This window comes from Artibeus jamaicensis, unplaced genomic scaffold, assembly GCF_021234435.1.
Source record: "Artibeus jamaicensis isolate MK-2021 breed Jamaican fruit bat unplaced genomic scaffold, CSHL_Jam_final contig_585, whole genome shotgun sequence".
NCBI lineage: Eukaryota > Metazoa > Chordata > Mammalia > Chiroptera > Phyllostomidae > Artibeus > Artibeus jamaicensis.
The window spans coordinates 10320092-10332848 of record NW_026521894.1 but is presented as its reverse complement, the minus strand read 5'-3'; the positions used below and the strand labels follow the sequence as shown (position 1 = coordinate 10332848).

General features: G+C 36.9%; 1 protein-coding gene across 2 annotated transcripts in view; it reads left to right on the top strand.

The window, feature by feature from the left end:
* GRIA4 (glutamate ionotropic receptor AMPA type subunit 4) overlaps positions 1-12757 on the top strand; it is a 395647-nt gene that overhangs the window by 315732 nt on the left and 67158 nt on the right. For both annotated transcript variants that reach the window (XM_053670367.1, XM_053670368.1), the window contains exons 6-8: positions 1164-1322; positions 9977-10144; positions 12104-12208. In XM_053670367.1, the coding sequence (XP_053526342.1) occupies positions 1164-1322; positions 9977-10144; positions 12104-12208 (432 nt within the window). The remainder of the gene's footprint in view (positions 1-1163; positions 1323-9976; positions 10145-12103; positions 12209-12757) is intronic.

The following is a 12757-nucleotide window of genomic DNA, read 5'->3' as shown; positions in this document are numbered from 1 at the left end:
ACAGGGGTTTCCAAAAACATTCAGAGGAGCGGCAACACCTAGTTGTCACCTTTCCCTGGTTCCCGCACTGATTCCTGTTACAACTGTAAGGTCCCTGCTGCTTAGTTTACTTTCACTAAAAAAAAAAAAAGAAAGAAAAACATTTTCTCTTTGTTCCCACAACACAATCAAATTAAATTCACATGTTCAAAAAAACTTTACTAAATCTAAGAGAAAACTAAATAATGCAAATACAGGTGTAAAAACAAATTTCATGTGTATTGTTTACTTTTCTCTGAGCTTGTATCTTTGGTTTTATTAAGTCACTTCCCTCACATGTTTTACTTATTTTTTTGCCCTCTTCTTTTAATGTTTATGTTTTACACTTTGTATTGGGTATATATTTTTGTAAGTCACCCTAAATACTTAAAGGGGTAAAAACAGGACCAGGTGTAAAACAAATAATATAAATGGTAATAGATGGGTAGGTAGGTACATAAATAGAAAATAACTTTTCAGCATTATTAAAATTCAGTTAACTTTCTCTAGCCCAAAAGAGGTAATACCCTTCCTTTCCAGTGTCTTCACTCCACCTGGTGGACACCATCTTTTTTCCTGACACACAGGAGTCCGTGAATGGTCTATCTTGCTCTCCTCCCTTGCACTGCCATTTCCAAGAATTTCAAGGGTTGTAGTGACTGAAAGTATCAAAGCTTTCACCCTCCCGGGCTCAAATGATCAGTTCTATCTGCTCTAAAACTCTGTCATTAAACCACACCTCTAGACTTGTAGTACCATGACACCTTTCAGCACTTCCACGTGGACCCATTTCTACTTGTCTGTCCCACAGGGCCGTCATGTTCTCAACAGGCAACTGTCTGATGATACCATACTCATTTCCTATATCCACCCCTATGTTCTAAAAAATGCATTCAGGGGAACTTAAGAAATACTTGTTAAATTAGGTTCAACTGAACTGAAAAACACTTACATACTCGTCTCATGTTCTAGATTTTGAAGATGGAATTTAATGGCTAAATTGACATAAATGTATCTTTGGCCTCTTTCTAATCATCACTTTACTAGAAATCTAGTTACATATACATTGCTTATTAATTTGTTATCACTGAAGAGCTAAAATGTATAACAGTGAACTGAACAAACTGCCATATTGACTTTTATAGGGATTCAAGGATATTTCTCTTGAGAGGTTTATACACGGTGGAGCCAATGTTACAGGATTCCAGCTGGTGGATTTTAATACGCCCATGGTAACCAAACTAATGGATCGCTGGAAGAAACTCGATCAGAGAGAGTATCCAGGATCTGAGACTCCTCCAAAGGTATTTGTTTGTTTTTATCTTATGTATGTTTAGTATTTTTAGTTTAAAATAAAAAGCTCATGACGCAGTTTTTCTAGTATTATTTTGTGGGCACAGTGTGGCAGGCAGAAGCATCTTGTCACTGTCACTGTGTTGCACAAACCATTAATAATTGCTAAATATCTATCCTTAAGAGTAGAATTAGTAGTTACTACCTCAAGCAGTTTACTATTATCATTATTATTACTCTATATATGAACTTTCATGAATGATATTGTATGCTTTAAAAAATGTCTTTGGTAACTAGAGATTTCAATTTGAACAACATCAGTAACTATGCCAACTTGGAAAAGACATTGAAAACTGTATTTCCAAAGTGATTTAAGTGAATATTATAAATTAGGAAATTGGTAGAATGTAAAATATGCAAGCTTCTCAAAGTTTATCTTTCAAATGAACAGTAAAAGGCCAGGTTGTTTAATTTTTTCAACAGACATTGTAGAAGTATGTTATTGGATTCTGCAGAAGAAGCTGGTAAATTTCTGATTGTAAGCACCTTTTTTCTCACCTGAAAAGATATATGACTTCCTTGGAGATCATGTAACTAATGGCATAATATTTCTTAAACTCCATCTCAATGGTTTTGAGCTCCTACATAATGTCACCATCATTTTAACAATCTTACTAACCTCTCGTGAAGAGTGTATTCTAGTAAAAAAAAATTCAAAAGGAGTTCAGAAATTTGAGCCAAGAAAACTACAGTCTAGTAGCAGAGAGTCTCAGTTTTTCCTTCCCTATTAACTATGTAATTTCCCCTCCGTAGTGTAAGAATGTGGCTAGTTATATCATCTTCACTACTCTGTAGAATGGAATTTCAAACTGAAGCATTTACGGAGTATCCACTGTGTGTCAGGCACTGTAATCCAACCCTTTGGTTTTATAGATTAATAAATGCAAGATATTAGATGGTCCCTGAGTCTAGAACCAGGTGTGTACAATTCCAGGCAGAAATCAGATCACGGGCTTCCTGGGTCACAGACAAATTCATGGTCCACTCTATTGAGCCACTTCTCGTGCTCAGGTAACATGTGTGAAAAACATCGAAAAGCCAAACATTGTTTTCAAGATGAAAATCATCTTTAGAATTAAAAGAAACCTGAGAAGTGTTTTGGTCTCTCTATTGCCTTCCAGAGATAAATAATGCCAAAAGCTCAATTATATTGTGACAATACACAAAAAGAAGACTGAAAAGCCTCCTTTTGAACACATTTCAATCTAGATGGTTTGATCCACAGCACATCCCCTCATTCTGTCATCAGTCTGTGAAGAGACTCTCTTCCTCGTGAGACACTCTCATTTCTTCCTTTGTCACACCTTGTCTTGTCAGACTGTGATTTATGTCTGCATTCCTTCTGTAAGCTGTCGTTCAAGTTTTTGTTAGCCTTTGACCTCTAGTAACTACAATGAACATTAATGAACTCTAAACTTCTTGGCAGAGTTTTGTAGCTCTTTGTGACTATTTTTCATTTCACTGATAATATTGAGTGTCTACTGTGCTCCCCTGACCTGGACATTTTGGTGTCATTACTCTTTCCTTGCCTTTAGCCCATCCCAGTGTCTGCTACTTGCTAACCTGTAACTAGACTTATCTATGCCTCAGCTTTGGGAACTTTTTATGGACTGCTATAAATTTGTATGATGTTCTCATCTTTGACAGCTCTTAGCATGATGCTAGGCACCCAGTCACTGTTTAATAAACAAGGGGTAGGCATAAGTAGGATTACAGTTGTTCACACGAAAAGTACAATAATTAATAAATAAGAATACAACGAAAACTGTGTTTTATGCACTCACAACTGTAAACCTGCTTTTCGCCAACCCCTGTAGACACAGGCAGTTCTCACCCCTCACGGTGTTTATGTACAGCAGTAACGCTGCGAGGAGCACTGGGTGAGCAAGCACTGACCCTTGTTCCGAGGGGCCAAACAAAACCAGGATCCTGCAGGCCTTCCAATCACATTTTTATCAATTGATCCACATAGAACACATGTTTTTTTAATAAAAAATGCCTTATTTAATACATTATTGATTCATTAACATTGATTTCATGGCCAACAGACTATCACTGGAGCCTGAATAAAGCTTACCTATCGTGTCCATCCATAAAGCACTCCACTGCCTTCTTGGACTGAGGAACACTAAGACAGAACTTCAGCAGCACACTTCTGAGCCATTTCAAACAGTGAAGTCACCAGCAAAAAAGCACAAAACTGTGACAAACCTGGCACTAAGCAGATCACACAAGGACATTTTTTTACCATATGGAAACTGGAACGGGAAGACAGGTGTTGCCTTGTCTGCCTGCAGCTGGGGACGTGTGTGTTGGGGAGCTCAGGTTTCCACCACACGACACACACCTGCAAGTGACCTGTCGTGATGATTGATTTTGGGATTACAAATTTTAGCAAGGAGGCAAACTTGCAAATGTGAAATCCATGAATAATTAGAATTATATGTACTTAATTAAATTATACCTGATTTTTTTAGTGTCTTAACCAATATTTAAAGCACAATTTCTGATCTTTTGTCATGCCCTGCTTTTTAAAAAATCTTTTGGAGTAAAGGTTTTCCACAATGCATGCCTAACAATTCTTTACAGTTGTATGTCCCTCTGCTCCATTTCTAGCCAGAAAAAAATTAAATTAAAATTTTCTATTACATATCAGTCCCTACGCTCTTAATCCACCTCAGCTGTCACCCACCTTTATTTCCACCTGCTTGAGCGTTTATCTCAAATTCACTTTCTCTATGAAGGCTTTTCTTAGTCCCCAGTAAATATAATCCAATTCTTCTTTGTAATCACCCTAATATTTGATTGTGTACTTCTCACAAAGGACTCAAATTAATTATTTGTCTATTGGGTTGGCCAAAACATTCATTTTGTTTTCTGTAAGATGGTTCTGGTAGTACTTAGCTGTCCTTAACTTCATTCAAGACAATTTTGTTACATTGTATTGTGACAGCTGTCATATCAGCATGCATTTAAAAAAGCTTATCAAAATTGGTAAATTTTTGTGTGGCCATTTTAATATTGAAGATGAAAGAAAATATGCAACAAATGCAACTGAAATGCCAAAATAAGATTTGTGCAGTGTATAGAGGAGCTGCTCGTGACTGAACATGTCAGAAGTGGTTTGCAAAGTTTTGTGCTGGAGATTTCTCACTGGACATGTTCCACGGTTGGGTAGACACGTTCAAGTTCATAGAGATCAAATCAAGACATTTATTGAGAACAATCAATGTTACACCACACGGGAAATAGCTGACATTCTCAAAATATGCAAATCAAGCACTGAAAATCATTTGCACCAGCTTGGTTATGTTAATCAATTTGATGTTTGGGTTCCACATTAGCTAAGCGAAAAACACCTTCTTGCCCGTGTTTCCACATGTGATTTTCTACTTAAATATAATGAAAACATTCTATTTTTAAAACAAATTGTGACGGGCGATGAAAAGTGAATACTTTACAATAACATGGAATGAAAGAGATCATGGGGCAAGTGAAATGAACCATCACCATTCACACCAAAGGCTATTATTCATCCAAAGAAGATGATGTTGTGTGTATGGTGAGATTGAAAGGGAGTCCTCTATTATGAGCTTTTTCTGAAAAAAAAAAAAAAAAAAAAAAAAGATTAATTCCAACAAGTACCGCTCCCTTAGACCAGCTCAAAGCAGCACACAATGAAAGGCATTCAGACAAAAAATGTATAATCTTCCATCAGAATAACATAAATCCACATGTTTCTTTGATTACCAGCCAAAAACTATTACAGCTTGACTGGGAAGTTCTGATTCATCCATTATATTTATCAGACATTGCCCCTGTGGATTTCCATTTATTTCAGTCTTTATAAAATTCTCTTAATAGAAAAAAATGTAATTCCCTGGAAGACTGCAAAAGATACCTGGAAGAGTTCTTTTTTCAAAAAGATAAAAAGTTTTGGGAAGATGGAATTATGAATTTTCCTGAAAGATAGCAGAAGGTGGCAGAACAAAATGATGAGAATACGTTGTTCAATAAAGTTATTGGTGAAAATGAAAAATATGTCTTTTATCTTTACCTTAAATCATTTTGGCTGACCCAACATTTATTGTTTCACTTCTACAAGTGCCTTTGGGCAGTAACTATCTATTATGCATCTTTGTAGTCCAGTGTCTAGCACATTTTTCATAGAGCTCTCAAAACCACCACAGGGTTACTTTTGGGGAGGAGGGGAAGGTTGCTCTGTTTTTTGTTCCATAGCTGAAAAGTATACTCCACATTCCCATAAAACTATGAGTAGCACAATGAGAATTCATCCCGTTCTTTCTCCTCCAAGCCCATACTCTTGCTACTGCCCTATTATTCTGCCTGACTGGCTTGTTATCTACAAACCCTGGTAAACAGAATCCATGTCACCATTCAAACCACTGGTTAAAACAATAAATAACTCTAGGCCAAGACCCAGTCTTATCCTGGCTAAAATGAAGTGTTTAATAAGAATTTTCCATTCGATATAGCAAAAAGAAAACTAAAATATCTGGGAATAAACCTAACCAAGGGGGCAAAAGACCTGTGTGCAGAAAACTACACAGCACTGAAGAAAGAAATCAGGGAAGACACAAACAAATGGAAACATGTACCTTGTTCATGGATTGGAAGAATTAACATCCTCAAAATGTCCATACTACCCAAAGCAATATACAGATTCAATGCAATACCTATTCAAGTACCAATGGCGTATTTCACAGACATAGAACAAACACTTCAAAAATTTATATGGAACCATAAATGAGCCCGAATAGCTGCTGCTATTTTGAGAAAGAAGAACAAAGTAGGAGGGATCACAATACCTGATATCAAACTGTATTACAAGGCCACTGTAATCAAAACAGCCTGGTACTGGCATAAAAACAGGCACATAGACCAGTGGAACAGAACAGAGAGCCCAGAAATCAACCCAACTCTCTACAGTCAATTAATATTTGACAAAGGGGGCAATAACATAAAATGGAGTAAAGATAGCCTCTTCAACAAATGGTGTTGGGAGAACTGGACAGCTACGTGCAAAAAAATAAAACTTGAGCACCAACTTACACCATACCAAAATAAATTCAGGGTGGATAAAAGACTTAAATATAAGCCGTGACACTATTAAAGTTCTAGAGGAAAACATCGGCAAGAAAATCTCACGCAGCAACATTTTTACTGATATGTCCCCTAGAGCAAGGAATATAAAGGAAAGAATAAACAAATGGGATCTCATCAAAATAAAAAGCTTCTGCATGGCTAAAGAAAACAGTATTAAATTAAAAAGACAGCCAAGTGTATGGGAAAATATATTTGCTAATGATAACTCAGACAAAGGTTTAATCTCCAAAATATACAAAGAACTTACACAACTCCACTCTAAGAAGACATCTAACCCAATTAAAAAATGGGAAAAGGACTTGAACAGGCACTTCTCCAAGGAGGACATACAGAAGATCCAGAGACACATGAAGAGATGCTCAATATTGTTAGCTATCAGAGAGATGCAAATTAAAACCACAATGAGATACCACTTTACACCAGTCAGGATGGCTGTCATAAACAAAGCAACAAACAACAAATGTTGGAGAGGTTGTGGGGAAAAGGGGTCCTTAGTTCACTGTTGGTGGGATTGTAGACTGGTACAACCATTATGGAAAACAGTATGGAATTTTCTCAGAAAACTAAAAATCAACCTGCCTTTTGACCCAGCAATTCCACTGCTAGGATTATATCCTAAGAACCCTGAAACATCAATTTCAAAGAACCTATGCACCACAATGTTCATAGTAGCACAATTTACAATAGCAAGAGTTGGAAGCAACCTAGGTGCCTGACAATAAATGAATGGATCAAAAAATTGTGGTACATATACACAATGGAATTCTATGCAGCAGAGAGAAAGAAGGAGCTACTACCCTTTGCAACAACATGGATGGAACTGGAAAGCATTATGCTGAGTGGAATAGGCCAGGTGTTGAAAGACAAATACCATATGATCTCACCTTTAACAGGAAGCTAAACAACAAAACAAACAAGCAAGCAGAATAAAAACAAAGACACTGAAATAGAGAACAATGGGGCAGTGACCAGAGGGGAGAGGGAGGGGAATTTAAGGGGGAAAGAGGGAGGGATTTGGAGGAACAAATATGAAGGATGCAGGAACGAGAGCTAGGGGGGTGGAGATGAGAGGGAGGTGGGGAGCATGGGATAGGGGGGGCTGGGATGGGAGAAATAGACAAAAAAACTGTACTTAAAAAATAACTAAATTTAAAAAAAAGAATTTTCCAAATGTCACCTAGAAGGGTGTGTGCCCAAATTGATTTCTTGAACTTTAGCACAATAAGACATTCAGAAAAGAATGAAATCCTTTAGAAAGGTAAACTACTGCTTCTTTCCATCTGTCAACTCAGTGACCTGTCAAAAAAGCCTTTGCTCTTCTGGCTGAAAGTCTGCTGTGCTCTCCTCTCTCTGTACGATATCTCTTCCTTCTCTCTCTCTCTTTTTTTTCTGTACTTCACCTGTTTCATAAGAATGGATGGACTTTGTAAGCACAGCTAGTATATTTGCTCTTTGGTGTCATCTCTTCCCAGCTTTTTTTCTCCCTATTAAAAAAGAAACAATATTTTTTATCTTCTCTTGATCCTAAAATACTAACATTGTATTTTTCTCTTGCACTTTATGTCTTCAGTAAATCCTACTTTATTTTTTTGTTTTTATTTTCTTGCTTTACCAAAAGATGATTTGAAGGCTTTCTCTACTCAAAGAGATGTTGGTCTAAGCAGGGGAGGAGATATATATTTACCTTTGGTTTATCACCTTGCTGTAACACCTTCATTTACCTCAGCCACGCCATCCCAGCTGTGAGGGCCTGTGCCTATCCTTTAGCCTATGATGTCATGACCTTGAAGAATGTGTAGCAAAGCTCTGAATTTGCATGTTTCACACATATCTTTCTGATGAAGCTTTTAAAATTATATTCTCTACCTTTGAAAGTTTCTTTGTTAGAATTTGTATTCTCTAGCTTACTTTTTTTTAGTTCTCTTTCATCGAATGCTGGCTCCTGTGCCTAGTAGTCATATTGCCTAAGTTTACTTTCTACGATTCAATTTTTAAATGATTTTGCTTTGTTTACTAGCAGCAAATCATTGATATCATCTTCTATATTACACAGTGTAAAACTAATCCTAGTTCAAGTTTAGAATATGTTAATCATGTAGAATTGACCACATGGAATTCCTGAAAGAGATCATGAAGCTTCTTGTCATGATTGGTGGCTATTCTGCTGGGCTTCAAAAAATCAGTGCCATAATTTCCATGTGATAAGGAATTCTCTGATCAAACTCTACAAGGATTCCCTGTTTTCAGTTGTTTTTCCTCAGGCTTTCCTCTCTTCTTTTACTAACCTTAATAACCTTTTCCTGGCCCTGACTGGTGTAGCTCAGTGGGTTGAGCGTGGACCTCTGCAAACCAGAGGATAGCAGTTGGATTCCCAGTCAGGGCACATGCCTGGGTTGCAGGCCAGTTCCCACTGTAGGCCAGCTCCCAGTAGGGGACGCACGAGAGGCAACCATACATTGATATTTCTCTCCCCCCTTCCCTTCCCCTCTAAAGATAAATAAATAAATAATCTTACAAAAAAAGAAAAAATAACCCTTTTCTTTCTTTTTTAAAAATTTTATTTATAGAAAGAGGGGCGGGTGAGAGAAAGAGAGAGAGAGAAACATCAATGTGTGGTTGCCTCACACATGCCCCCACCCGGGACCTGGCCCACAATCCAGGCATACGGCCTTTTGGTTCAGAGACCCTCACTCAATCCACTGAGCAACACCAGCCAGGGCTTTAATAACCTTTGCATGACGGCTGTGTCTTTTCTCAAAGAGAAGCCTTGGGTGATGATAAAAGAGCAGATATTCTACACATCACTTCTCCACTTTGATCCTAGGTAATCATGCAAACTTAGGGAAATGGCTTTACCTTCCTGAGCACACTCAGCAGGCATAGACATAACAATGCTCATTCCTATTTAGTACAGTGGCCAGTGCAAACATATTTGTTAAATAAGTAAATGCTTTTTCTGGCATCCAATATCTGAATAGCAATAAACATTTCCACTCATTCTTCTGAGGAACTGAATAAAGATATACACTTCATGTCAATGTGCATAGATTAGGTCTGAAGGATCCCTGCTAGGCATCTTGGAAGAGGAAAAGAGTGAGATGCCCCAGCCCTCCTGGGACTCAACCACAGGAACCAGCTACAGGGCACTTAGCATCAGAGCCTTCAGTGTTTCCACTTGGGCATAACAAAGTCTCTTGCCTACAGGTCTTGCTTCCTCTAACTGTTAGAGGACTATGCCTTAGAATTTCAGTTTTTCAGTATCTGTTTTCTCCATTTTCAAACAGAGTCATAAGATTTGGTATATGGTCTTTGTAATCAAGTAATAATAGAAATTTCTGAAGCTGGAGGCAACTAATTATCAGTAATTTAATTGTGCATCAGACAGGCTGGTAATCACAAACCCACAGAGCCTCCAGACTATCCATGGTGATTGATAAGATTTTAGCATTTACAATTATAATTGCTTTAATTTTGTTAGTACACATCTGCTCTGACTTATGATGGAGTCCTTGTGATGGCTGAAACTTTTCGAAGTCTAAGAAGGCAGAAAATTGATATTTCAAGGAGAGGAAATGCTGGGGACTGTCTGGCAAATCCTGCTGCTCCGTGGGGTCAGGGAATTGACATGGAGAGGACACTCAAACAGGTAACTCACAATTTGTTTTCAATTCAATGTATTTCATACTTCTGTTTAAGTGAATTATTCAAGAAAACAGAACAATTTATCTGAAAATAAATATATACAAGCTCTGTCCAGGAGGTATCCAACCATGTAATATGAAAAGTAGAGATATTTAGCAAAGAAGATATAAGATACAAAAAACATTGTACCTAGGACAATGATTCCTCAGTCCTCTTCAAAGTAGGCACCTTGGGACATCACATAGTTCTCCCAATCGCCATCAGCTGCCCTGTTGTATTTTTCTGAATCTCATCAACAGTCTGAAATCTCTTCCCTTTCAAAGGTGATTTTAGTTTTGGGAAAAGCCAGAAGTCACAGGGCACCAAATCTGGGCTGTAGAGGGGCTGAGTCACCTGGATGATTTGATATTTCACAAAAAAATTCTGCATGAGACTTGATGCATGAGTGGGTGCATTGTCGTGACCAAGATGCTAATCACCAGTTGCCCATAGATGTGGCCTTCTGAATCATCTGAATAGCTTCCACAGAGGAGTGTTCTACTTTAATGCAAAATTTGATGCAGATTTATTGTTTTACTCCTTCATTCATTTTGAATGTGATGGCCATATAGTACATATGCTCACTCGACAGTTTCTACCACACCAACTGACTAGCACAATGAAGTCATCATTGTTCATGCATGTGCATTGTAGTCCACTCTCCTTGGCTGCCAGGTTACATTGATGTTGTACAAACCATTCTCATTATTTTAACAATGGCTAGACTTTTTCCAGACAGACCTCATATATGGAGACCTCATATATACAACAATTGACATTTTAATATATTAAGCCATTATCATTTTTGAGACTTTTCTAAAAAAATAATACTGGGTAGAATACTGGTGTTTATATCCTATATAGATGTTTAGTCAGGATAAGATAGGGTATGTTGTACTAACAAGTTCCGGTGGTTTACAACCATAAAAGACTGCTTCACACACACACACACACACACACACACACACACACACGCACAATACAGATTAGCAGAGACACTCAGGGATCCAGGCTGACAGAGCAGCTACCGTCTTTAATGTTACGTGGAAAAATAAAGTTGTGGGGAAGTTTCAAATTGGCAATTAAACTTGGAACCAGTAGTGACACTCATCACATTTCTTTACAAATCATTTATCAGAGTGAGTCACAGAGGCCTCACTAATCACAAGGAGTTCAGGAAGTACAAGTTTGCCTGAGGCCCAGAATGGGGGAGAACCAGAAATATTTGGCAAACACTACCAAAGATGACTTCAGTAGATCTTCAAATTGTCTTGCAACCTTGGATTAAATAGTTTATTTATTATTGTCTTTTATGGTTATACTAAACACTATTTTTAAATGTTTAATATGTTTATATTTTTAACATTACATTTTAATTGTTCTGAAATACCATGGGTTCATAACATGTTATTTAAAAATGAATAAAAAGAAAATGTGGAATAAAATACATGTGACTATTTTCAAGATATATTTCTATTTTGAACTTCTTAAATTTTCATTTTAATGTGAACAAGAAGAAATATGATTTGATGGAGTTATCACAGCAATGTATTATGTGGATCTGTAGATAAAACTGAAAAATAACTATAAACAAACCATATTTCTATTTCTACATACAATACTTCAATACTGAGAAATAGCCTGTCAATTACAATGGAAACTTTATAACATAAAAAAATGAAACATATTCATCTTCCAGGTATATAGTAGAATTGCTTATATATTCCTTTGATATTTCTTTTTCAGATTCTATCCCAGTAGCTCAAACACCCCATGGTGTTTCAGTGAGTTACTTACAGTGGAAGGTTCCACACCCATAAGTAGTCATAAGCCTAGCAGATGGAGTTGAGATTTCCACAAATGAAATGGCAAATAAATACATGTTTGTTTGTTTGTCTGTTTGCTTGTTTGTTTTCATTTACAGGTTCGAATTCAAGGGCTGACAGGGAATGTTCAGTTCGACCACTATGGACGCAGGGTCAATTACACAATGGACGTGTTTGAGTTGAAGAGCACAGGGCCTAGGAAGGTGAGCCACCCTTGAACTGTTTTCTTACTTTGCATTTGATATTTTAAGCCTTATAGATGAAAGGTAACTAGTTATTCTACATTTTTTATGTGTGTACTTACCAATAGTACTTTTTTGATAATCTGCGCTAGATAAATTTTTGTGTTGTGTGTCATGTAACATATTTAATCACATGCCAAAGCTGAAACAATCTACATTGTCTGGCACAAATAATGTCTCTTTATTATTACAAAATATTTTATTACAAAATTATAAGCATGTAATCCTGTAGTATAACATACCACACTCAAGCATACCATATGGCATTTTAGGATAAAATGTTCAAATTAAAACTATAAACTATTACACCAGTATTGTTACCCTACCAACCACACTCAAGCAGGCATTACTTCTGCCAGACCCTGTATATAATTTATACATTCTTTATATTTTTATCCAAAATGGAAATAACATATTTTAAAGTCTTAGCAAAAAGAATCACCCCCTCCAAAAAACACACAGAAAAGAAAACACAGTACCTCCCTGTGACCGTTTGTGAAAGATAACAAA